General features: G+C 46.2%; 1 protein-coding gene and 1 long non-coding RNA gene across 14 annotated transcripts in view; one reads left to right on the forward strand and one right to left on the reverse strand.

The window, feature by feature from the left end:
* The window catches only part of PPFIA3 (PTPRF interacting protein alpha 3), a 61512-nt gene that overhangs the window by 30471 nt on the left and 5272 nt on the right, over window positions 1-25769 (reverse strand). For 12 of the 13 annotated variants that reach the window (XM_053362753.1, XM_053362750.1, XM_053362752.1 and 9 more), the window contains exons 2-6: window positions 18858-19177; window positions 7332-7433; window positions 4831-4995; window positions 3355-3429; window positions 235-315 (exon numbers count right to left, since the gene is read on the reverse strand). In XM_053362753.1, the coding sequence (XP_053218728.1) occupies window positions 235-315; window positions 3355-3429; window positions 4831-4995; window positions 7332-7433; window positions 18858-19094 (660 nt within the window). In that variant the 5' untranslated portion in view covers window positions 19095-19177. The remainder of the gene's footprint in view (window positions 1-234; window positions 316-3354; window positions 3430-4830; window positions 4996-7331; window positions 7434-18857; window positions 19178-25769) is intronic. The other variant, XM_053362749.1, reaches the window with a different exon arrangement.
* On the forward strand, window positions 7599-14618 carry LOC128400530 (uncharacterized). Its single transcript, XR_008327339.1, has 3 exons — window positions 7599-7707; window positions 14018-14090; window positions 14255-14618. It is a non-coding gene; the product is annotated as an uncharacterized LOC128400530 (long non-coding RNA).

The raw sequence follows: 25769 nt of genomic DNA on the forward strand, positions 1-25769 counted from the left end.
GGAGGAAAAATGAGGAAAAAAATAAGGATGATATGTTTCTGGATAATATGTTTTGTTTTAATTTTGAATAAAACAAACAAACAAACAAACAAACAAACAAACACTGTCCCTGACAACCTCACTGAAACAAGCAAGCATCTATATCCACCTCCCACAGGCAAATAAACCCCTCACACAAGAGAAGAGTTGGTGATAGCCATGTGCTTTGCCCGTATTCCCTTCTGCGCCACTTACACAAATCTGGGAGTCTCCCTCTTTGCTGGGGTCGTCCAGGCCAGATCGGCGTCGGGCAAGCTGCTCTCGAAGGGAAAGAGACTGCAGACAGGAAGAGGAAGAAAAGGAAGGAGAAGATGCACTAGTGTTTAAAATGAAAAATAAAAAGCCCTTTTTATTTTATACGACTATTTATGTATACGATGACAGCAGCGCGGATACTGCTGGTCCAGAGATAGAAAGAAGACAAAGTTCCGACCAGAGACGGATGGCTGATGAAGATGATGGACTACGCCAAAATGGCAAAATTGACTGGGAAAATCAGAAACCAGGAAGAGAAGAAATTAAAGAAGGAATGGGCAAAATTTATAATGTATTTATAAACTAAAAACTTTGGCAGGATTTGGGTAATGTTTGTAATGTACAAAAAAAACTATGGTAAAAATGGATTCTTATTTTTAAAAATAAAGAAAATAAGAGAAGCAGTTGAAAAAAGATTGATAATGGTAACCAGGGAAGGGTGGAGGGGAGTTGAAGGATTCAGAGAATCCTAAATGACAATGTTGAAGTTTAATGTTTGAATTTAAATTTGTTATGTAAAACTTAATAAAAATATATTTTAAAAAATAAAAATGAAATGAAAAATAAAATTGAGGAATGAAAGGCAGGTGGCAATCAGCGTCAGGCAACAATAGTCTCTTCAGCCGTACTGGGGAATCATTCCAGTCTGGGGAACCTATTGCCCATGTTAAATGTCAGCCGCTGCGCTGCACCAAAATGTGGGATGTTAGCATGCAAAATGCATATATAAAGGGTTATTACTTGAAACGTTTTATTACATTTATATATGTGTCGGAAGCTGTCCAGAGTGGCTGGGGAACCCAGCTAGTTAGGTGGGGTAATAATAATAATAATAATAATAATAATAATAATAATAATAATAATAATAATTGGCTGTAGAACCCTGTGATGTCATACACTCTGCGGCCATTATTTTAGTTGGTTCAGTTATTAACAGTCTTGTGAGTCTTAACAGTTAGAGCAGCAGGTATGTTGTGTTGTGCTGCTGCTGTCTGCCTCAAAGTCAGAGTATCAGTCAGTCTGTAAGTGTTAGTTAGTTTAATTTATGTAAGATGCATTAGCAACTTAAGAAACATCTGTCTGCATTGTATATTATAATCTGACAACTGCAAGTACACTGAGCAAAAGTTACATGTTCTTTCAACTTTAAACAAGAGTGTTCTGTTTAGTTTTTTATAGGGGAGAAAAGGGAACTAAAGAGTCAAACGACCCAGGGCTATCTTTCTCATACTCTGTCAATGGGAACGAAAGTCTAATTCCCACACAAAAGACATGACGCCCATCCTCTGTCACTCTTAGGGGTTGCTACTCAGGACTTGATAAGACTTCTCCCCCCCCCCCCCCGCAGGTAAAGTGACTACCTCTCAGCTGAGCAGTGGCTTTTGGGAGGAGGGGAGGCAATTGAATTGGCTCAGGGCAGGGCAAGGGCTGAGGTTAGTGATGCAAAAGTTTCAACCTTGTTCTCAGGTACAGTCGTACCTCAGAAGTCAAATGGAATCTGTTCCGGAAGTCCATTCGACTTCCAAAATGTTCAGAAACCAAGGCAGGAAGCTCCTGCAGCCAATTGGAAGCCACAGTGGATGCTCAGGTTCCAAAGAACATTCGCATACTGGAACACTCACTTCCGGGTTTGCGGCATTCGGGAGCCAAAATGTTCGACTCCCAAGGTGTTCAGCTTTCAAGGTACAAATGTATAGAGGATGAGAGTAAACAGGTGTCTTCCGCAGTTGGCTACATTCCTCCCACAAAGAACCACCACTGCTACTCTGCTACTGTCAATGGGGCAGCAGAAGGAAAAGGACCCCTGGACAGTTAAGTCCAGTCAAAGGTGACTTTGGGACTGAGGCGCTCCTCTCGCTTTCAGGCTGGGGAGCTGGCCTTTGCCCATAGACAGCTTTCTGGGGCATTTAGCCAGTATTACCAAACAGCTTCTGGCACAACAGAACACCATGACGGAAACCAGAGGGCACGGAAATGCCATTTACCTTCCTGCCGCAGAGGTACCTACTTATCTACTTACACTGGCATGCTTTCGAACTGCTAGGTTGGCAGGAGCTGGGACAGAGCAACGGGAGCTCACCCCATTGCAGGGATTCGATCCGCCAACCTTCTGGTCAGCAAGCACAAGAGGCCCAAGACCACAGTGCTACCTGCGTAGAAAGATGGTCCCTAGGTACAGACAACTCCCCACTTACATGGGGGTTACGTTCCAGACCCCTGTGCAATTAAGTGAAATGGCGTAAAGTGGGGACCACCCTCTCTGCCACACTCTCTTCAATCCATACCAAAAATACTGTATCCAAAAATCACAACTAGAATTGAAGCTCTGGGGCCAGCAGAAGGCTGGAGGATACACGGGAAAGCAGTTGCTGCTGTGGTGCTACCCCACACATCAGCTGTTAGGCGAGGAGGCTGAGAAGCATAAACAAAACCCTGCTGTACCTGCAGTCTCTTTGGAGCTTTCTCTGCCCTTACTGACATCCTTTTTGGGCTCCGGGGAGGGTTTCCTCGTGAGCCACAAGGACTCTCCAGCTCTCTCCCATCATTTCCAGGTTTGAATTTAATTATTTCCTGGCGCCGTGCATATATGTGATTGTGCTCGAGTAGAATGCACATAAATGGGGGTGGGGTGGGGAATACCTGCATCTACCTTGGACTTCCATCAGCATTCGTAGAGAGTCTGTGTGCAAGTCAGTAAAGGACCATCAAGTATGAGAGGCAGGGCCTGGTCGGTGGTGGTGCCTGAACAGCAGGATTCTCTCCCAAGAGAGACTCAGCTATCTCCTTCATGAATGAGGCGTGGAATTTTGTTCCAAGATCAATCCCCCACATCGACTTGCAAGTTGCATCCTGTTATGCCCTTTCCCTGCTCATCTCTGGGGGCTGCCGTGTCAGTAACACACACCAGCACCCACAAACCCACGGTCCCCTTGTGGGGAATCTCAGCTCGCAAACCTCTGGGAATCGCCAGCTGAGTCTGGCTTATAGTAGTGCCTGAGGGTCACAGCACACATTTCAACCAACCTCCCGCTGCAGGCGGGAGCAGAATCTCCTCCCTACCTCCTGATTGGACATCTCCAGCTCCTCCTCCAATACTGCAACCCGCTCTAACGCCACTCGCAGCCGTTCTCGAACCTGCAGTGCACCAGAGAGAGAGTCGAAGAGGCGTTAGTCAGGCAGGAGAGAAACAGCCAGCTTCCTTTATCCCCACAGTCCCTGCCTCCCCCAGTATACAACTCTGCTAAGCATGGTATTTTCACACCTTTGGCAACAGACCAGATTTTCCCCTAACCACGTACTGCTTCCCCGATGGTCTCATTCTGGCTCCTACACTTCATTCAAACCAGCAGAAATAGTGGCTGGCGGCAGAATAGCTGCAGTTATGATTTAAATATGGCACAAGTGACACTACCCCTAAAGCAGGATGGGGAAACCTTGCCAGTGCTGTTCGAATACAACTCCCATCATTCCTGACTATTGGGCCATGCTGGCTGGGGCTGATGGGAGCTGAGGTCCAACATCATCTGCAGGCTGCAGGTACCCAGTGTTCAAAATGAGCCAGGCGCCAGGCACATTTTGCACCTGGCTTTCGACCACCTGCAACCAAGTGAAGATGCCTGGGCACTGGGATGGTGGCTGACCTCTCCACCATCAGGGGATCCTTGGATCTGGACTGTTTTCACACACTAACACCCCGTCCCATAGAATTCTATCCATTATATTTTATCTGCACGATCGGAAGGAATTTCTGGGACCAAATTGGATTTCTGTGCAGCCTGAGCAGGAGCAGTCGCCATTAACGAAGAGAAGTTGGAATAGGCCAATATATATGTGACTTATCCCTGAATCAAGTGACTTTTCTTCTTTAAGTTCTCAAAGCCCTTAACCTGTCCCAAGGTTGTCGTCTGAACTAGCCGGATGTTTAACTGAGAATCAATCACAATCAGTCCATCGTTTGAAAAGCAAGACTTTAGAGCCGTTTTGCTCCAAAATGGCAACTTGACCTTATGTTTTGGGGACTACAACCTTGGTTTAAGGTAAAGGGACACCTGACCATTAGGTCCAGTCGTGGCCGACTCTAGGGTTGCGGCGCTCATCTCGCTTTATTGGCCGAGGGAGCCGGCGTACAGCTTCTGGGTCATGTGGCCAGCATGACTAAGCCGCTTCAGGCGAACCAGAGCAGCGCACGGAAACGCCGTTTACCTTCCTGCAGAAGCGGTACCTATTTATCTACTTGCACTTGACTTGCTTTCAAACTGTTAGGTTGGCAGGAGCAGGGACCGAGCAACGGGAGCTCACTCCGTCGCGCGGATTCGAACCGCCGACCTTCTGATCGGCAAGTCCTAGGCTCTGTGGTTTAACCCACAGCGCCACCCATGTCCCTAACCTTGGTTTAAGGAGCCATTATTGGCCCCTGGCTTATATGAGTTTCTAACACTGCAGGTACCCAGGCTTGGTACCTGGGACAAATTCCTAGAACACCCCCACCAGCCCAGCTCCACTGCCTTGTCAAGAGTTGCTCTGCCCTCTCTTCACCTTCTCATCCAGGGCCTTGTGATGCTCAAAGAGAGACTTGAGGGCCTTCAGCACTTCCACCTCGCTGGAGACACCGGCCGGCGACTGGGCCTGCCGCTTCACCACCGTCATGCGGAGGGAGCGTTCGTGTCGCGATACAAGGCATTCCAGGTGTTCTAGCAGCAACTAGGGAGAAGAGACAGACAGATATAGCGGTGCTTGAGGATTGATGGAGATATAGCGAGGCTGCAGATACATAGCTAGGGATGGACAGGGACCCAAATCTCAACAGACACAGATTGTAACGCAGATCCTTCTCTGCTTTTCTAAAATGGCCTCCTCTGCCAAATGGCCACTTTTGTGCCAAACAGGGGTGCAGGGAGTGAGTTCTCAACAAGCAGAGATGGGGGCGGGGGAGGAGCAGTTTTGCTATCACATGTGGTGGGAGGTTCTATCAGCGAAAATAATAACAGAAGGGGGAATGAAAGAGCATTCCTACCCTAATAGGGGGGAAAACAGACCTTGGGGAAAAAGAAAAGAACACCCCATAAGGAACATCAAAATAACAGGCCTCTAATTTAATGCAACAGACCAAAAAAACAGCAACCCCAGAATGATTAGTACACAAATTATGACTCTGTCAGAACATTCAATAAGCAGTGACAAACACTCCAGTGTGCTTTGAAAACCAGTCTTAATGTGACTGCACACATGATCCAAGCTCATTAAATGCAAATGCATCACAGAAGAAGCAAATAAAAGAATATGCAGCTGGAAGAATGTTGCAACTGGAAGTTGCGACAAACTTCACACGCTCCAATTACAGAGGTAACTTTAGAAACTCTCATAGGCAAACTCAAGAGTGGTGAACCAGAACAATGAAAATCTTCTCAATGCAGTGCCCTTCAACGTAAGTGCAAGAAAACCTATTTTGCTTGTCCCTTTGAATGAATCAGACAGATCAAGTACTCAGCTATGGTCAGGTTCTGACTGACAATATGGCCTGACTAACATTCAGCCATGGTTTATTCAATTGTGGTTTATTAAACAATGGCTTAGCATTATGAGTGAACCCTGCCTAGTAGCTTAACTGAAACCATGGTTTGTTGTTGGCTTATGAAACTTGATTCAATACAGTACAATACAAATACCTTTACTGGCATTATAAGTTCAGACATTTCAAATCACTGGGATAAATTTAAAAGGGACAGGAGTGAGGCTGTCGAGGGTCACAAGGCATGTTCTGCTTCACCCTAGAGGGATGATTCATTAAGAACCCTTTTGGGTAAGATGGAGAATAAAAAGGAAGCCACTGAGGCAGTAATGTCCTTGTCCCTGTCAGCTAGGAGGAACCTCAGAATCTGTTTGCGGAGTCTGCTGTGCAAAGGGCAGTCCAAGAGAATATGGTCCAGTGAATCTGGTATTCCCTGATTGCAAGCACACAGGCAGGCTTGATAAGGAATCTGCAAGTATCTAGCTGTGGTCACTGCGGAGGGGAAAGCATTTAGTCTTGCGAGCATAAAAGCTCTTCGTTGGGAAGGAAGTAGTAGGTCTTTTAGGTAATTCATTTAAACTGTGTTTAGGAAGACCCCAAAATTGTAGGCAGCCCTGCACTGCACGTGAACTCACCAGGCTGCAAAGGCACAAGGCAAGAGCAGCTGGAAATCAAAACAAGCTTCAGATAAACAAGTCATTTTTTGTTTGGTCATCGTGGGACAACTCATGCTTAACTCATGCCTTAGCGTTATCTGTGAACCAAGCCTATGCACAATGGTGGATCTACTGTAAGGTACCTTTATGGTTTCGTTAGCAGCTTCCTTAGAATGAGTTCTTCCCTAGTAAGCTTTCCACAGCTGCAGAAGAAGAACTTACCGGTGAGGAATGGTGGTGGAAGTACTAGGCTCCACTCAATTCAAGTTACCTGGCTGGCCTTGAAAACAGGCCAGGTAAGCAGTGGTGTAGCGTGGGTTGTCAGCACCCGGGGCAAGGCAAGTAATTTGCGCCCCCTAACCCGTGGATTTTAGTAGGGGCAGAGAGCTGCGAGTGCGAGCGCGCCCCCCCAGATGTTGCGCCCGGTGCGGCCGGCCCCCCCTGCACCCCCCATGCTACGCCACTGCAGGTAAGTGAGATTCGTAAATCCACAGTACCCTAATTCCTGTTCCATCTGAGCTTTGGGCCCAAGTCTTCTGTTTCTTGCTGCAGCAAATAGTTGAGCAGGAGATAACTCATTTCTCCCCCTAAAGCCATCTGTCCAAAAAGGATGTTCAACTGTTGCTAAAACACCAAGATCCCACCATCCTCCCACATCCACCTCTTAAAAATCTCACACAGACCAGTCTTCCCCAAACTGGTACCCTCTGGATGTTTTGGGGTGAGGCAAATGGGGGTTATATATCAAAACGTCTGGATACAACCAGGCTGGGGGTTTCTGGGAGAGACTCTGTAACATGAACACACAAAATGCGACACTGTCAGGCAAGTTCTGGATTCCAAAACAAAGTTGAGAGCCTTCCCCTGCTCACCCGTGTGTTGTTCCGTTCTGCCTTCAGCTCCGAGATCTCCTCCTCTCGCTCTGACAGCTGTTCCCGGCATAAGTTCAGCTCCTTAGTAAGTGCTGCAAATTCCTGGTGGGGAGGAGAACAAGTGGTTGTGAGGTGGAGAGACAATGGAGGAGAATTTAAGGTTCTCTGGCCTCAATTTGCTGCATTAATCTGGAGTGTGGCTTCCCCCGCTTGCTTTCTTTAAAGAGTCCTGAGAACATTGGCCCCCAGTGGAATTTCCACTTGGGACAACTATACTGTTCAACCGCTAGATGGAGCCAGCCATATGGACCAAGCTTACTACAGTACCGTGTTTCATACCAAAGCTCAGACTTGGCAACTTTACCTGAAAGCAGTGGTATTTATTAATATTTTCAGAATCCCCTTTCAATCCCAGTAACACACTTCAAATTTGGTTGTTTTGTTTTAAATCTCTAGGCCAAAACAGATGTGATACAGGAGATTCAAGTTTGGGCCTTCCCATGTTTTTGGAAAACTTAACAGCTAGGGGAGGAGAAGGAAAAGACAAGAAGACAAGTCAGATTAGGGGAGTGGTGAGGTGGTGGGGAAGATAGACCCTCCAAGTGTCCCTATTTTCCAGAGATGGGCCCAGCTTTTCAGAAGCCATCCCGGTTTCTGATTTGATTCCGAAGTTCCCGCTTTTCCTTAAGACGTCCCTATTTTCATCGGAGAAAGGCTGTAGGGTATGGAATAGGATATCCCCATTTTCGTCTGAGAAATGTTGGAGAGTATGGAATAGGATGTCACTATTTTCATCAAAGAAATGTTGAAGGGCAAGGGAAGGCGATACACACACACACACACCAAATAACAGAAAATTAAACAAAAAGAAAGAAAAGAAAAAGAATTTCAGCAATTGGGGGGGGGGGGGAGAAATGAAAAAAGAAATGGAAAAAGCCTCAAAAACAAGCACTTTCAAATACACTTCTTCATAGGGAGTACAAGCCATCTTTTTTCAATTTCTGAGTTGACTCCTTGATTTCTAACATGACTTCCTGCTGCCCATGAACATACTTGATGATTCCTTTTCCTAAATATCTGTATTCAATTGGTAAGTCTGGAGAAACATTCTGGTTGCCAGTGTGATTTTAATCTATGCTGAGCCAAGTGATATTCTGGGAACCTCCATTTTTCATATATTTTATAAAAACATCCCATTCTTTCCTTATTCTCTCCTTTGAATGATTTCTTATTGAGTTTGTAAGTTTAGCCAATTCTAAGTATTCACTTAATTTTAGCACTGGAAAGGAAATATTATACCAACAAGGGAAGGCGATATTTAACCATTTCCCAGTTGACAGAGGGCAGGTGAGAACCCCTAAATAAACTAATAAATGAGGACAGAGACAAAGTGCTAGTCTACCCTGTCCCAAACTGAGGCAGAAATGTTGCCATCAGAGTTGGCCTATCATCTCCTATTGGGCCATCTTCATAAAATTAGCTACCCAGTCCAATCCACTGGTCTAACACAAGGCATCAATACCCCTAATCCCACAATACACCTTTTCAACACCTCCAACATTTTCCTTTAAATCCCCCAGGACAGTGAATCTTCACGCTACCTAGTCAGCTGCTTGCTTGCGCTACTGAAAATCTTACGGTGCATGTACAAATATACCTTAAAAGCTCTCTCCATCCTCACTTAATCTCCACAAACAAAATCTGTGAAATAGGTTAGGACTGAGAGAGAGTGGCTGGATCAAAGTCACCCAGTGAGTTTCATGGCTGAGTGGAGATTAGAACCCTGGTCTCCCAGATCCCTGTTCGACACTCTAACTGCTAGGCCACCCTGCTCTGTGCATAGGAGATTTCTACTGCAAACACCCAGAGATAGTTTTACCGGAGCTTGATTGTGCTAATCTTTTCTAGCCTCCCTGACTCCACTGTTTAACCACACTGGCATCCTCCCGGGTTTGCTTGTACCTCTTCTAATCCATGTATGAATTCTGAGGCTCTACTACAGCGGTTTTAAATTGCCTCCAAGCTTCCTGAAAGGATATGAGCCTCCTAATTGCAGTTCCAGTTCCCTTTAACCAATTCCCTCTCTTGATAAAATTTCTCCTTTCGAAATTAAGTGACTGTTGGACACTCTGGGCAATTTCCCACTCTCCTGCGTTTAATTTGATAGCATTGTGGTCACCATCTCCAAGCAATTCAACGACACTTGCAACTGGTGCTAGACCTGACACCACCAAGAAGACTCAACCGTTGCCCCTTCTCTTGTCTGCTTCATGACTAACTGTTCCAAAATACAATAACTCATTGTATCTAGAAATAGCCTTTTGTCACTACGTGAATTTACATTCATCCAGTCAATCTGAGGGTAGCTGGAAGTCATCCATTATCACACTTCAGCTGTCTCCCTGATAGTCTTACTTCATCTGAGAAACAATGCTCCTGCTTTTCTGAGTCCAACGAGAGTCCTTTGTAAAAAAAAAATACCCACACTACAGTGGTACCTCGGGTTAAGTACTTAATTCGTTCTGGAGGTCCATTCTTAACCTGAAACTGTTCTTAACCTGAAGCACCACTTAAGCTAATGGGGCCTCCTGCTGCTGCCGCGCGATTTCTGTTCTCATCCTGAGGTAAAGTTCTTAACCCGAGGTATTATTTCTGGGTTAGCGGAGTCTGTAACCTGAAGCGTATGTAACCTGAAGCATATGTAACCTGAAACGTATGTGATTCGAGGTATCACTGTATACTGATTTCGATTCAGTTCATATAGATCCATTATAGATAACGTTACCTTCTGCTGTTCTCTGGCCACTTTGTATATCTGCAAGGTTAGCATCCTTTATGAAGCACTTAAAAGCAGGGATGGAGAACCTGTGGCCTTCAGGTGTCGTTGGACTCCAATACCCATCAACGCAAACCAGCATGGTCAATATTCAAGTATCATGGGAGTTGTAGTTCAACAACACCTAAAGAGCTGCAGGTCCGTCCGTCCCCCAGCTTAACGTTTCAGAGACTGCAGGATTGCTATAACTGTTCCTCGAAAACACAATACAGTGGCACTCGGGTTACATACGCTTCAGGTTACATACGCTTCAGGTTACAGACTCCGCTAACCCAGAAATATTACCTCGGGTTAAGAACAGTTTCAGGTTAAGAATGGACCTCTGGAATGAATTAAGTACTTAACCCGAGGTACCACTGTATATTATTTTTCTAGATTTTGTGTAGTAAAGGTAAAGGGACCCCTGACCACTAGGTCCAGTCGCAGACGACTCTGGGGTTGTGGCACTCATCTCGCTTTACTGGCCGAGGGAGCCGGCGTTCACAGACAGCTTCTGGGTCACGTGGCCAGCATGACTAAGCCGCTTCTGGTGAAACCAGAGCAGCACACGGAAACGCCTTTTACCTTCACGCCAGAGCGGTACCTATTTATCTACTTGCACTTTGACATGCTTTCGAACTGCTAGGTGGGCAGGAGCAGGGACCAAGCAACGGCAGCTCACCCCGTCATGGGGATTCGAACCACTGACCTTCTGATCGGCAAGCCCTAGGCTTTGTGGTTTAGACGACAGTGCCACCCACGTCCCTTTGTGTAGTAAGTACCTGCTAAAATCCAAAACCTCCACTCATATGCACAGTCTATGACAGAGATGTGATTCTGTCAGCCGCAGGCACGTATTGGATAGTAACAACGATGTCACTACTAATACAGTGGTACCTTGGTTCTCAAACTTAATCCGTTCCGGAAGTCCATTCTAAAACCAAAGCGTTCCAAAACCAAGACATGCTTTCCCATAGAAAGAAAGGCAAAACAGGTTAATCCGTTCCTGGCTTTTAAAAACAACCCCTAAAAGAGCAATAATGAATTTTACTAACAAGAGCATTGATCCATAAAATGAAAGCAATAATCAATGTACTGTGCTATAAAATAAATAAGACAGTAATATAGATGATAAAAATCAAAATTATTATTTTTTCCTTACTTATTTGGATGGGGGGCTTTTATCCATTTTCGCAGTCACACAATCAATCAGTCATCAGTAGCTGAACTGGCTTCCACACAGTCACAAAAACCAAATAATCAAAAAAGCCTCAAAAATAAATAAATGAAAAGTGCCAAACTTAATCGTTCCTGAAGTCTGTTTGACTTCTGAAATGTTTGAAAACCAAGGGGCAGCTTCTGATTGGTGCAGGCGCCCCGGAAACAATAGCCTACAGCCGCATCGGACGTTCGGCTTCCGAAAAATGTTTGAAAACCGGAACACTCACTTCCGGGTTTTCGGCGTTTGGGAACCAAGGCGTTTGAGTACCAAGGCGTTTGAGAACCAAGGTACCACTGTATAATGATACATTTTTTTTGTCCATGCATTTTTGGAACCTTTTTTAAAAAAGGTAGTTAGCTAGTATTCTAAACTTGAATCAGTAGATTAGCCAACAAAAGCCATGGTTGACTAATCCAAAAGGACAATTGGGGTAGGATTGGGGTTACGGTCACAGTTAAGGATCACAGCATTGGGGTAGGGTCATAGCTAAGAAATAGGGGAAACTTATTTGAGAACCGTTCTTGGATCTGGTACAAGTGTAATAGAGAACAAAGAGGAAGATACTGTATTGAAAGAGCAATAGCATTTGCTTATGTATCAATTAGTAATCTCACTCTTCCTTCAGTATATTATAAAAACACTTGTATTCAGGCTTTGTTAATATAACTATTGATTCTCATCTAAATATTTAAAGTGCAATCTGATGCAATTCTGCTCAGAAGTAAGTCCAATTGAATTCAATGGCATTTTCTCCCAAGTAAGTTGTATAGGATTGCAGCCAGGTTAATCGGTTAAGAAAATGTTGCTCCTATTCTTTCTTTAATAATGATTATTATTATTATTAATAATAATAATAAGTGAGTTTTTATGCAGGTCAGAAGAATGAGGGGTGGTATGATGGTAGGTTATAAAATCACCAGTACATTACAAAAGTGAATACATTTGCAATTTTCTTCTTCACTTCAAAACTAAATCGGGAAGCAGAGATGACCAGCAGTTAAAATAGCAATAGAAACATAATAAGTTAGGATGGGCTAATCATGTGCTTGAACTTTTCGAATGTCCCCAAAACCTTAATTTAAGGATTACATAGGGAATGGAAGACCTGATTAACTCCAAGGGCCCTGAAAATCCACATAGCTGTGATGGAATCCAATGACTCTATTAGAATTCAGAAAATGTCAAGTTGCCTCTTCCCCACCCACCCACCCACCTCCCCTGTCTGGCTTCAAAGTAAGTCCTAAATCTCAAAGAAGCAAAGCAGAGGCTGAAAATGTATTTATTGGCAGTTCTAGCCAATAGAACTGGATGGGCGTGTTCAGATAGCTGTTTCAGCATGTGTAGATAATATGAGGCATTTCATGTTAATTATCTTCATATATTGCCCTCATTCCATGTGCAGAATTTGGGGTTGTTTTTTTTCTGCAGCACAGATAAAATAGTTGAATACAGTGGTACCTCGGGTTAAGTACTTAATTCGTTCCGGAGGTCCGTTCTTAACCTGAAACTGTTCTTAACCTGAAGCACCACTTTAGCTAATGGGGCTTCCTGCTCCTGCCCCACCGCCAGAGCACGATTTCTGTTCTCATCCTGAAGCAAAGTTCTTAACCCGAGGTACTATTTCTGGGTTAGTGGAGTCTGTAACCTGAAGCGTATGTAACCTGAAGCGTATGTAACCCGAGGTACCACTGTACATTCCACACAATAAGAGGAAGTCAAGAGCACTTCTATACTTCTCAAAACACATCATCTATATTAAGGATGGGGAAATCTTTCCGGCCCAGGGGGTCAGATATTTATCTCCCCACCCCTACCCCATGAGCCAACTTTGACAGTGGGGAGGATAACCAACCAGTCATTTACCTGAACTCATAATGAAACCAGGCGATTGACAGGGAGTTATCCCACCCACCTGTCAAAGTTGGCCCATGGGGGTTGCAGGAGTGGTCAAGCAGAATTGAATTCTCTGACCACCAGCTGATGGCCAGTAAGCTCAGTCCTGCTTTCTGAGAAGACCATTCCAGCACATTCCCCATGCAGAACTAGTTTGTTCTGCCGAGATCACATAACACCAGTCTTGAAAGACCTACATTGGCTCCCAGTACGTTTCCGAGCACAATTCAAAGTGTTGGTGCTGACCTTTAAAGCCCTAAACGGCCTCAGTCCAATATATCTGAAGGAACGTCTCCACCCCCATCGTTCTACCTGGACACTGAGGTCCAGTGCTGAGGGCCTTCTGGCGGTTCCCTCATTGCGAGAAGTGAGGTTACAGGGAACCAGGCAGAGGGCCTTCTCGGTAGTAGTGCCGCCCTGTGGAACGCCCTCCCACCAGATGTCAAAGAGAACAACAACTACCAGACTTTTAGAAGACATCTGAAGGCAGCCCTGTTTAGGGAAGCTTTTAATGTTTGAGGCATTACTGTATTTTAATATTGTGTTGGAAGCTGCCCAGAGTGGCTGGGGTAGCCCAGCCAGATGGGCGGGAAAGAAAGAAAGAAAGAAAGAAAGAAAGAAAGAAAGAAAGAAAGAAAGAAAGAAATTATTATTATTATTATTATTATTATTATTATTATTATTACTATTATTATTATTCTGAACAGTATTGACCTCTGCACACATCAGCTGGGTAAATCAACTTGTTTTCTGCAGGTCTCGACTCAGCAAGGAGTCAATCCAGTCGTGTCTATACCTGCGCCGCACTGGACATCACATAAGGAATCAGGTGTGAGGTTGACGGCCATGATTTGGGGGGGAAACGCCTCATGGACCAAATGTGGGTCTGGTGGGCCAAATCTGGACCTCAGCCCAAAGACTCCCCATGTCTGATCCAAATAAGCTCACTGTGATTCACTGTGAACATGACTTTTCTGTGTTCCTTTCCATCAGTTTCCCCTGGCACCCTGAAATAACAAGAAGCTACATCTAAGATGGAACAGCAGCACCTAAAAAGTTATCCAGGACTCTACCCAATTCCATCTCCTACATCTGTAGCTGACATCTGAGTTTCCAGGAGGCGCCAGCATCGAAATGACATTAAAAAGTCAAACTTGCTACCTATGAGTAATGAGTTGGTGGTTTAACATCTGCGAGCAGGAACACTGAAGGGGTGTGGTGGTAGAAGGGAATCTAGCAAAAGAAAAAACCTGCAGCTGCTGTAACCCTCCTACAGTTTCTTGTGTATGTCGTGTCTTTTAAGATTGTAAGCCTGAGGGCAGAGACTGTATTTTTCTTCTTGGTGATCTGTAAGCCGCTCTCGGAGCCTTCCCCCCCCCCCCGAAGAGTGGGATAAAAGTTCCTTAAATAAATGAATATAGCCCCATCTGCACTTTAGCATCACGGTAATGATGCAGAATGAAAACGGCTGGATCCTTCGTTGCTTCTCAGAATGAATCTATATACCTGAGGTAGGATTCAATCTGTCCGAACCATGAAGAATGTCCCAGACTCTCTCACGTCCAGAACATCCCCTTTCCAATACCACATCTATGCCTGGTGTGGGGAAACTATAGACCTCAACATCAGACCCAAAAAGCACAGCCAATGGCCAGGGATAATGAAAGTTGTAGTTCAGCAAGATCTGGAAGGTCAAAGGTTCCCCACACTTAAACTATACCATCCCTTTCTGGGATGCAGAGTACAGTGGTACCTCAGGTTAAGTACCATATTTTTCGCTCGATAAGATGTACCAGACCATAAGACGCATCTAGTTTTTGGAGGAGGAAAACAAGAAAAAAAATATTCTGAATCTCAGAAGCCAGAACAGCAAGAGGGATTGCTGCGCAGCGAAAGCAGTGATCCCTCTTGCTGTTCTGGCTTCTGGGATAGCTGCGCAGCCTGCATTCGCTCCATAAGACGCACACACATTTCCCCTTACTTTTAAGGAGGGAAAAAGTGAGTCTTATAGAGCAAAAAATACGGTACTTAATTCGTTCTGGAGGTCCATTCTTAACCTGAAACTGTTCTTAACCTGAAGCACCACTTTAGCTAATGGGGCCTCCTGCTGCCGCCGCACCGCCGGAGCACAATTTCTATTCTCATCCCGAAGCAAAGTTCTTAACCCAAGGTACTATTTCTGGGTTAGCGGAGTCTGTAACCTGAAGCGTATGTAACCTGAGGTACCACTGTACAGGCGTCCCCCAACGTAGGTGAGGGTAATGTTCCGGTCCCCTACACATATAAGCGAAATCATATAAAGTGGGGAACATCCTCTAAAAAGCCTCCAAATGCCAATTTTCTCCTGCTCTCTCCCCACACTTTCTCCAATCCAGACCATACTATCTAGAGTTGAAGCTCTGAGGCTGGCTGGAGGCCACGAAGGAATGCAACTGCTGTTGCTGCTGCTGCTGCGCTACCCCGCACATCAGCTGTTAGGCGGGGAGGCTGAGAAGCCTAAACAGGTCTCTTCAGGGCTTCCTCCACCATCAATGACACCCTCTTTTGCCTCCAGGGAGCGTCTCCTCACAAGTCAAGTGGACTCTCCAGCTCTCTCCTGCCATTTCCTGGTGTGATTCTATTTATCTATTTTCCTGGCACCATGCATATATGTGGTCACACCTATAAGTGGCTGCTGATTTCCTGGCTTGGCCTGCTTTCTGGCTTGGCCATGTGGGGTCAGCTGCTTGCGATTGCTATGGACTGAGAAATCTGCACCAGTGCTCAACTAACAGAGGACACTTAATGAAATCCACAAGCTTCACCCTCCGATTCCCATTCTAAGGAAAAGTGGGACATTCTGGGATCAAATCAGAAACTGGGACGGCTTCTGTAAATCTGGGATTGTCCTTGGAAAATAGGGACACTTGGGAGGGTCTGCCGGTCCTCTGCTTCTGATATAGTGTCACCTCCTATTTTGTACACTTGTGGTTTGTCCAGTTATAAAGCAAACCAAGTTATACAGAACCAAAAAGAACAAAAACAGGAGCTTCTGGGGTCACCACAGAAGAACTAAGAACTCTTCTAACCACCCCACTTGCAAATGAAACATTGGTGCACACTATTGGTGCTGTGGGTTAAACCACAGAGCCTGGGACTTGCCGATCAGAAGGTCGGCGGTTTGAATCCTTGCGACGGGGTAAGTTCCCGTTGCTCGGTCCCTGCTCCTGCCAACCTAGCAGTTCGAAAGCACGTCAAAGTGCAAGTAGATAAATAGGAACCATTCCAGTGGGAAGGTAAACGGCATTTCCGTGCGCTGCTCTGGTTCACCAGAAGCGGTTTAGTCATGCTGGCCACATAACCCGGAAGCTGTACGCTCTCTCAGCCAATAAAGCGAGATGAGCGCCGCAACCCCAGAGTCGGCCACAACTGGACCTAAAGGTCAGGGGTCCCTTTACCTTTATTCAGTGGACACGGCCTCCTCTTGCTAAAGTTACACCAGAACACCAGGGATTCTCCTTTGGAAGCCATGCCCTCAGCACAACCCATCTGCATGCCAGACCTTCGCAAGCCACATTCGCACCGTCCCTTTAAATCACGACAATGCCACTTTGAACACTCATGGCTTCCCCCGAGGAATTATGGGAGCTGTAGTTCCCATAAAGTGAAGGGTGCTGAGAGCTGTTAGGAGACCCAAATCCCCCCCCCCCAAACTACAATTCCCAGAGTAACAATCAATTTCTATTCACAGGCAACTCTGAGAACTTTAGCTCTGGAAGGGGAACTGGGACCTCCTAACAACTTTTCAGCACCAGCGTTCGAAATTAGCCAGGCCCATTTTACGATTGGCGTGGGTCCCATTTCAACCATGCGAAGATCTCTGGATGTCAGGCTGGCAACTGGGGAAAGCAAAATGTCGCTCAGAGAAGGATCTGAAATATTTTCCTTGTTGCTTTAATTACCGTACTTTACCGTGTATAAGACTAGGTTATTTTCATTAAAAATCATGCTAAAAAGTGGGGGTCGCCTTATACATGGGTAGTGCATGGGGCGGATGTCTGACTGGGTGCTGTGAGTGATTGACAGCTTCTGCTGGCGAGGGGACAGACGGGAGGCGGATTTTGTGATTCGTGTGGGTGAGCGATTTTCGGCATCCCCAAAAATAAGCTCAACAACTTTTTGCCATCTCCCCCCCCAAAAAAATAGGGTGTGTCTTATACATGGGGGTGTCTCCCAGTGGAGTACAGGGTCAGGTTTAAGGTGCTGTTTTTGACCTTTAAAGCCCTATGCAGCCTAGGACCCACGTACCTACGGGACCACCTCTCTTGGTATGCCCCGCGGAGGACCTTAAGGTCCACAAATGACAACATTTTGGAGGTCCCAAGTTGCAAGGTGGTTAGATTGGTCTCAGCTACGGCCAGGGCCTTTTCAGTACTGGCCCCAACTTGGTGGAACGCTCTGTCACAAGAGACCAGGGCCCTGCAGGACTTGACATCTTTTCGCAGGGCCTGCAAGACAGAGCTGTTCCGCCTGGCCTTTGGTTTGGACTCAGTCTGACCCTTATGTCTTCCCTCCCCTTACGGTTTTGATCTACGGGCTACTTTTAAAATGAGGCTGCATTTTAACCTGTATTTTAAATAGGTTTTTTTCCCTATTATGTTTTTACTGTAATTTTACTGGTGCTAGCTGCCCTGAGCCCGGCTTTGGCCGGGGAGGGCGGGGTATAAATACAATTATTATTACTATTATTATTATTATTATTATTATTATTGACGGAAAGGTACAGTAGTTTTCTCTGTTGGATTTGTGGTTTTTTGTTGTTGTTTTAATGTGTTGTAAACCGCTTTGAGATTTGTTATTTAAGATATAAAGCGGTATGGAAATAATATACGCATAAAAGGTAAAGGTACCCCTGCCCATACGGGCCAGTCGTGTCCGACTCTAGGGTTGTGCGCCCATCTCACTTAAGAGGCCGGGGGCCAGCGCTGTCCGGAGACACTTCCGGGTCACATGGCCAGCGTGACGAAGCTGCTCTGGCAAGCCAGCACCAGCGCAGCACACGGAAACGCCGTTTACCTTCCCGCTATAAAGCGGTACCTATTTATCTACTTGCACTTAGGGGTGCTTTCGAACTGCTAGGTGGGCAGGAGCTGGGACCGAAAGACGGGAGCTCACCCCGCCGCGGGGATTCGAACCGCCGACCATACAATCGGCAAGTCCTAGGCACTGAGGTTTTACCCACAGTGCCACCCGCGTCCCCCGAATATACTCATACATACATACATAACATGGAGGCAGAAAACGCCTAGACTTTCCATTGTAACGACCACAGTTTAGGTTTAAGGTGCCATTTGGAGATTAGATTACGGTATATATCTGAGTTTCTAACACTGCTCAGCACTCTTAGCGGACTACAGCTCCCATAATTCCTTGGGGGAAGCCATGACTGTTCGAAGTGGTATCGTAGCGCTTTAAACGGATGGTGTGAGTGTGGCCACAGCCAACAACGCTTTGAACTTCCAGCCAGTGACTCCTCTTCCCAGATCTCCCAGCAAGCCCAGCCGTCTTCCCCCACTGTCCTTCACACACACAAACACCCCCCAACCCCATTCCTGACCTGCGGGAGGGCAATGTTGAGCTGGCGCTGCAGGGACTCCTTCTCGTGGCCCAGTTCGCGCAGTCGCAGCTGGGAGGTGGCCAGGCTTTCTTGCGTGTCGCGCAGGGTCTCCAGCAGCCGCTCGCGCTCATTCAGCATGTTGACCATGAGCTGCTCAAAGTTGGCGTCGTCGGCCCCGTAGGCCGAGCCGCGGCGGTTGTCCTCATTGATGGTCGGCATTACCTCGCACATCATCATGCCAAGTGGGGTGGGGAGGGCTGCCCCCGGGGGGGCTCCTCAGGGAAAGACTGGAGGCTCTCAGGGACGTTTAGCCCCGGATCCTGGAGAGAGAAAGAGAAACAAAGGAGGAAAGTCCTTTTTAAAAAAAATCATTTTATTTGTATGCCGCCTTGCCAAAGTCAAAACCACGTAAGGAGTCTTACAACACACACACACAATTTACAGACTACAAACATAACAAAGGTAGTCATAAACAGTATTCGGAATCTGCCAGGTGCTGGGAACATTTTGTGTTCCCATTTCAACCACATGGAGTATAATGTCTTTTAGAGAAGGATCTGAAATATTTTCCTAGGAGTTTGAACTAGTTTTATTTTAGATTGTCTTATTTGATGTTTTAATGTGCTGTAAACCACTTTGAGATTTGTTTCATTAAACTATAAACCAGTACGGAAATGGAATAAATAATAATAATAATAATAATAATTTATAAATAAGTAAATCCCACTGGGGTGGGGGAACGCTACATAGACATTCCATTGTGGTGTCTGCAGCTTAGGTTTAAGGTTCCATTTAGCAATTAAGATTATATATCTATCATTAGTCCTAAACAATAAGCAAAACATCAAAAAGTACACAACCAGTTTCCACGTAAATCATAAGATCCGCCAAATTAGCATCACCACCATCAACAACAAAACCCTCCAAATAATACCCCTGAACTCTGGAGTTCTATAGGTGAAAAGTAAGGAAATGTGTGTCTGACTCAAAGGCAGGGGGACAGGGAAACCAGAGTATTTCATCCCAAAAAGTTGCACAGCTGACATCACAGCTAAAGGACACACTGTGCATGTTGAAGAACCCAGGTTCAGTCCCCAACATCTCCTTAGGTAGGTGATGGACGACACCTGAGAACCTGGACAGCACCTGTCATTCTGAGAAGACAATACTCAATACTTGATAGAGAAATAGTCTGACCTAGTATATATAGAGCAGCTTCCCATGTCCCAAGGCTCCATGGATTCCAGAAGTGGTGTGGTGTCTGGCTCTGGGAAGAGCAGGCTAAGCTAAAACCCGAGGGCTAGAACTGTGAATCTGGACCCACCAGAGTTTCAAGCACTCAGCTATATGGGAGGAGATATATATGCATACGAACTCGGGACGACTATGATCTCTAGCACAGAAGATCTGCACTGCCCTTGTGGGGAGGGGACCGGGAGGAGAGGTTGGGAGCCAGGAGTCCGGGAAACAGTCAACGAGATGACACACCGGCTAACTTATTATGAATGGAGATAATGGGAAACCGGAGATGTTACTATAGCAAGTGTGACGTTCTTGTAGCCACCTCCCAAACAAAAGCATTGGTTCTGGGGAGCAGCTCTGGGTTGGCAGGGGGAAGGAAGAGCTTGAGATTTAACTCTGTGGGCGGATGGGGAGATCAAGTGTAATCACGGGGCAGGCATGAGGCTCAGCCGGTTGGGGAACTGGAGTTGCCAGAAAAGCAACCCTGCCCCACCCTAACATTTATTTTCTTTCCCATATGGGGCAACCCTAGAGCAACACCCTCGATCCTGTCTCAGCTAGGGCCAATTCAGTCTGACTTCGGTGCCAAAATGCCCCCTGCCCCTAGTCCTCCCCCCACAACTGTTAGCTGAAGGAAACAACAGTCCATGCAGGACTGTTTCGTTCCCATTCCGCACACAATAAGGCCTAGTGGTCACGGATCTGCGTTGCCTAGATTCAAAGCGTAGCTCAGTTCACAACAGAAGTTGTCAGGCGACCTTGGGCAATCAACTTCTCTGCCTCGCTTTTCCCAATCTGTAAAATTGGCACAATGCTCAGCATTCGCATGGCTGTCTTTGAACGTTCACAACACTTCACACGGATTATGCAAGGAATAAATGGGCCCTTCTTACAGTCTAGGAGGGCAAATGAGATGAAGGAAGGTTGATGGTGATGTTGTGTTGAAAGTAAGTAAAAGTTTCTTTTCCAAAAAATTGTGCTGAGTTATGAATTATGCAAGTCTGCTTAACTTGGTGCCAGGGAGGCTGTTTCCACACTCTTCTTGACTCAGCATTAATTTCACCAGGATGCGCTAGGTGCTGTACAGAACTATTAAGTAACATGGCTGCTGTGCAAGGGGCCTACATTCTTATATGCAAGGTGGAGAATTGAGTTTCACCTCCACACCATATTCGGACCCTCCAAGTGTCCCTATTTCCCAGGGACAGTCCCGGATTTACAGAAGCCATCCTGGAATGTCCCACTTTCCCTTAGGATGTCCCTGTTTTCATTGGAGAAATGTTGGAGGGTATGGAATAGGACATCCTCGGAGCCTTTTTTCAGCCAGAACTTGCTGGAACTCAATTCTGGAACCTCTCAGCTGGGCGTCATTGCCATTCTAAAAGAATGAGAGAGGTGTTTGTGGCAAGTTCTGGCACCTCTTTTCTAGAAGAAAAAGCACTGGACACCCCTATTTCCATTGGAGAAATGTTGGAGGGTTTGCATATACCGGTATGTATTAAGCACATTTAAAGCACGCAGTTACCCTGCAAATAATCCTGGGAATGGTAATTTGTTAGGGGAACTGTGGCTCTGTGAAGGGTTAAACTACACTTCCCAGAATTCTTTGGGGGAAGTCATGTGCTTTAAAGGCATTGTGCGGATGCAACCTGATGAGTTGTGGGGATGGAATTGAACCAGAAGCAACAGCAAGGGCAGCTAAAATTGGGGAAAGGCACTTCACAAAGGAATGGAGGGAGACAGAACATCTTTAGACACTCCCTCATGGGTGCAGCACTTGTAGGAGCAGTGTAACATCTCATTGATGCCACCGACTTCCAGTTTGTGTGCAATTCAATACAGTGCCATTGATTACTTCACCCCTTCAAGCCTGTGACCAGTGTTTGAAACTCCCATTGTTCTCAGCGCATTTTGCGACAGGGAATTCCACTAGCGCGAGCAGTTTCTGAGCTCTGGGCGCAACACTAAGATTTCAGTTTAAAACTGCAGAGTGGAAGGAAAGGAGGACCTTTTTCTGCCTCCCCACTTCCAGCTACTTTCTGAGGACTGGAGAAGAGACCCTCTTAAGAATATTAGGGGGGTGGGCAGGGGAAGGACTAGAGCACGTGAAAAATGAACATGATATTTTAGCTGCAGGTTCATTCATTTTCAGCTTTGTATTCTTGTTATAAAAAAGGCGCACCTAGACATTTTTTAAGCGGGTCTTCAGTCTTCAGAGAGTAGCTAGTCCTCCTGGTCCTTCCACTCTGCAGTTTTAATCTGAAGTCTTTTGCGCCTAGTCTTTTGACCATTTATGACCAAGTGAAGCGCCTGACATCTCCACCATCTGGGGATCATTGGATCTGGACTGTTTTCACACACTATTACATAGAATTCTATCCGTTATATTTTATCTGCACAATCAGAATCAATTTCTGGAACCAAATTGTTTTTTTCTGTGCAGCCTGAGCAGGAGTGGTGAACAACATTATAGTTAATTGTTGTCACTTGTTTTAACTTACCAAACCACCACCCCCATACTGCACTGCTGCTCATAATTGTGAAGAATATTCCTATGTTATGAGTTGTCCATGTCACCATTAAGAAAAAGAGGTTGGAATGGGCCAATATATATGTGGACTGTCTCTGGATCAAGTGGCTTTTCTTCTTTAGGTTCTCAAAGTTCTTAACCTAGCTCAAGGTTGTCATTGGAATGAGCCAGATGTTGAATGGAGAATCAATCACAGTTAGTTCATCATTTGAAAAAAAAATAAGACTTTATGGCCGCCTTGCCCCAAAATGGCAACTGGACTTTCTGTTTTGGCGACTGCAACCTCCGTTTAAGGAGCTATTTGGCACCCAGCTTATACAGTGGATGCTCGGCTTGCAAATGTGATCCGAGCGGGATGCACGTCCGCAACCCACAGTGTTCACAACCCGCAGCTGCATGCCTGCGCATGCACGGGTTGCGATTTGGTCTTCTGCGCATGTGCAAAGCACAATTTAGCGCTTCTGTGCATGCGTGACTGCCAAAACCCGGAAGTAACTCGTTCCGGTACTTCCAGGTTTGGGTTAAACCACACAGCCTAGGACTTGCTGATCAGAAGGTTGGCGGTTCGAATCCCCGCGACGGGGTGAGCTCCCGTTGTTCGGTCCCTGCTCCTGCCAACCTAGCAGTTCGAAAGCACGTCAAAGTGCAAGTAGATAAATAGGTACCGCTCCAGCGGGAAGGTAAATGGCGTTTCCGTGTGCTGCTCTGGTTCGCCAGAAGCGGCTTAGTCATGCTGGCCACATGACCCGGAAGCTGTACGCCGGCTCCCTCGGCCAATAAAGCGAGATGAGCGCCACAACCCCAGAGTCAGTCATGACTGGACCTCATGGTCAGGGGTCCCTTTACCTTTTAACCTGAAAAAACGCAACCTGAAGCTTCTGTAACCCGAGGTATGACTGTATATCTGAGTTTGTAACAATACCCTCACCCCATTCTCCCAATGCAACTAGAGATAAGAAGAGTCCTTCTGGATTAGGCATCTAGTCTATCTTCTTGTCTCCATAGTGGTCAAGCAGATGCCCACAAGCAGGACCCGAGTGCGACAGCGGTTTCCAGCCACTGGGATTCAGAGGTGCACTGCCTCCAACAATGGAAGGAGAAGCTAGCCATTGTGGCCAGGAGTAGTCACTGCTAAACTTACCCTCCACGAAATGAAACACGGCCGCAGAACACCTTTCCAAAGCAGCGATGGAGAGCCTGCCTGTTGCCAATGGTCAGGGATGATGGGAGCTGCCATCCGGCAACACCCGAAGGACGGCAGATTCCTCACCCCCGTTGCAAACTCTGTGCCTAACTTGGCGTGGGAAGCAGCAGTAGCAGCAGCGCTTTGAATAAACTGCAGCCACCTCTGCTTGCTGGGAATCAAGTCTGTGTCCTAAAATGTTACCCGGTTTTAATCAAGTCACACGCTTTCCCTGCCGTCACAGCCGCCGTCCCTCTGTTGCCTCCTCACGCCTGCCTCTTTACCTTCTGCCAGGCTGCTCCCTCTGTCTGGAACAGCCTCCATATTCCAAGCTCTTCCTCAAAACCTTGTTTTTCCTCTCAGAACAATCGTCCCTGGGCCAATGCAGATATACTCTTTCTCCGCAACCTCTCCTACCTTTCCCCTGTTCCCTTGCAAGACAACCCTGGTTCACATTTTACCTCAGCCATGGCCTTACTAAGTAGCCTAAGGCAAGGCCCTGTGGTTAGCTGTGGACAACCAGGGCCACAGCCAGACTGGCAAACCACTACGGGGGACACAGCTTGGTCTCCCAAGGGCTTGATGCTGACCCCAAGGCTCATCTATGATCCTTGAGAGTTTGCTGGAGAGCGGAAATTTTAAAAAAATAAACACTAAGCAGCTGTCTCAGAGGGAGCAGAGCGAACCCCTGTGTTTCCACAGCTCAGGCCTAGCTTGGGCTTCCTCCAAGTCTCAGGCACCCGGCTTATAGTTGGGTCCCTTGTTTAAAGGTCCATTGCATATTGTGTACTACAGGGTTGGCGATGGAAGACTATCAGGGACGCTGTTTGCTGACCCCCCCCTCCCCTGTTGTTACTAAGCATAGGAGCCAATTCCAAGGGGCTGAGGGGTCTTCGCCCCTCCCCCCAAAATGTCGATGGGCATTGTCATTAAAATGGTGCCTGTGCATCGCATCATGTGATTGATTATGCAGGGCAGGGTTTACTTGTCCATCCCCCCCCAATATTTTATTCAAGTTGGCACCCATGTTGCTAGGGTAGAGGAAAGAGTGTAGTGCATAGCTGTCAACTTTCCCCTTTTCTTGTGAGGAATCCTATTGGGAATAAGGGAAATTCCCTTAAAAATGGGAAACAATGACAGCTATGGTGTAGGGGGCACCCATGGTCCCAGAGTTTGACAGCTACATCAAGGTGTGGGGCTGGCTCATCACTCCTTACTCTTCTCAAATAGGTCCTCTAGGAAAAACGGATTTATATTGACATTTCACTCATTCATTCTCACAAACACCCACTGTGGCCACTCATAACTCTTCCCTCTAGCATGGCTAATAGTCAGGGATGATGGGTGTTGTAGTCCAACAATATTTGGAGGGCCACAGGTTTCCCAAGCAGAACAATTGTTTCAGGATAGGAATCTATGCCTAGATTCCTATCTATGCCCAGTAGGTTCCTATGGGATCTCCAAGGAAGGAGATTCTACAAGCTCCATAAACACTCTGTTCCATTGCTGAACTCCCCTTAGCAATAGTTCTTGCTAATGTTTAACCCCTGGAATTTGAAGCCACGGTCTAGACCCAATACTCCCTCCTTCTGCACAGAGGCATTCAAATTTAACACACACAAATACACAGACTCTCCACGTGTCCCTGTTTTCCAGGGACAGTCCCGGATTTACAGAAGCCATCCAGGTTTCTGATTACGACATCCCTATTTTCATCAGAGAAATGTTGGACAATATTACAAACAAGCTAAGAATTACAACTCTACTGTGGCGGACGAGGTTTTATGCTCACCTCCTCTGGAACAAGAACACAAGAACAGATTTATTTTATTTTTTTAAGAAGATGGGAGCTGGGGGAATCAAACCTATCTAGAAGTGGTTCCAGACTTGACTGAGAGGTCCTCCCCATTAAGTCCCACGTGCAGTGGTACCAACAGGGCAGGACTCTGCGGCAAAT

Source organism: Podarcis raffonei, chromosome 13, assembly GCF_027172205.1.
Source record: "Podarcis raffonei isolate rPodRaf1 chromosome 13, rPodRaf1.pri, whole genome shotgun sequence".
In the NCBI taxonomy this organism is placed as follows: Eukaryota; Metazoa; Chordata; class Lepidosauria; order Squamata; family Lacertidae; genus Podarcis; species Podarcis raffonei.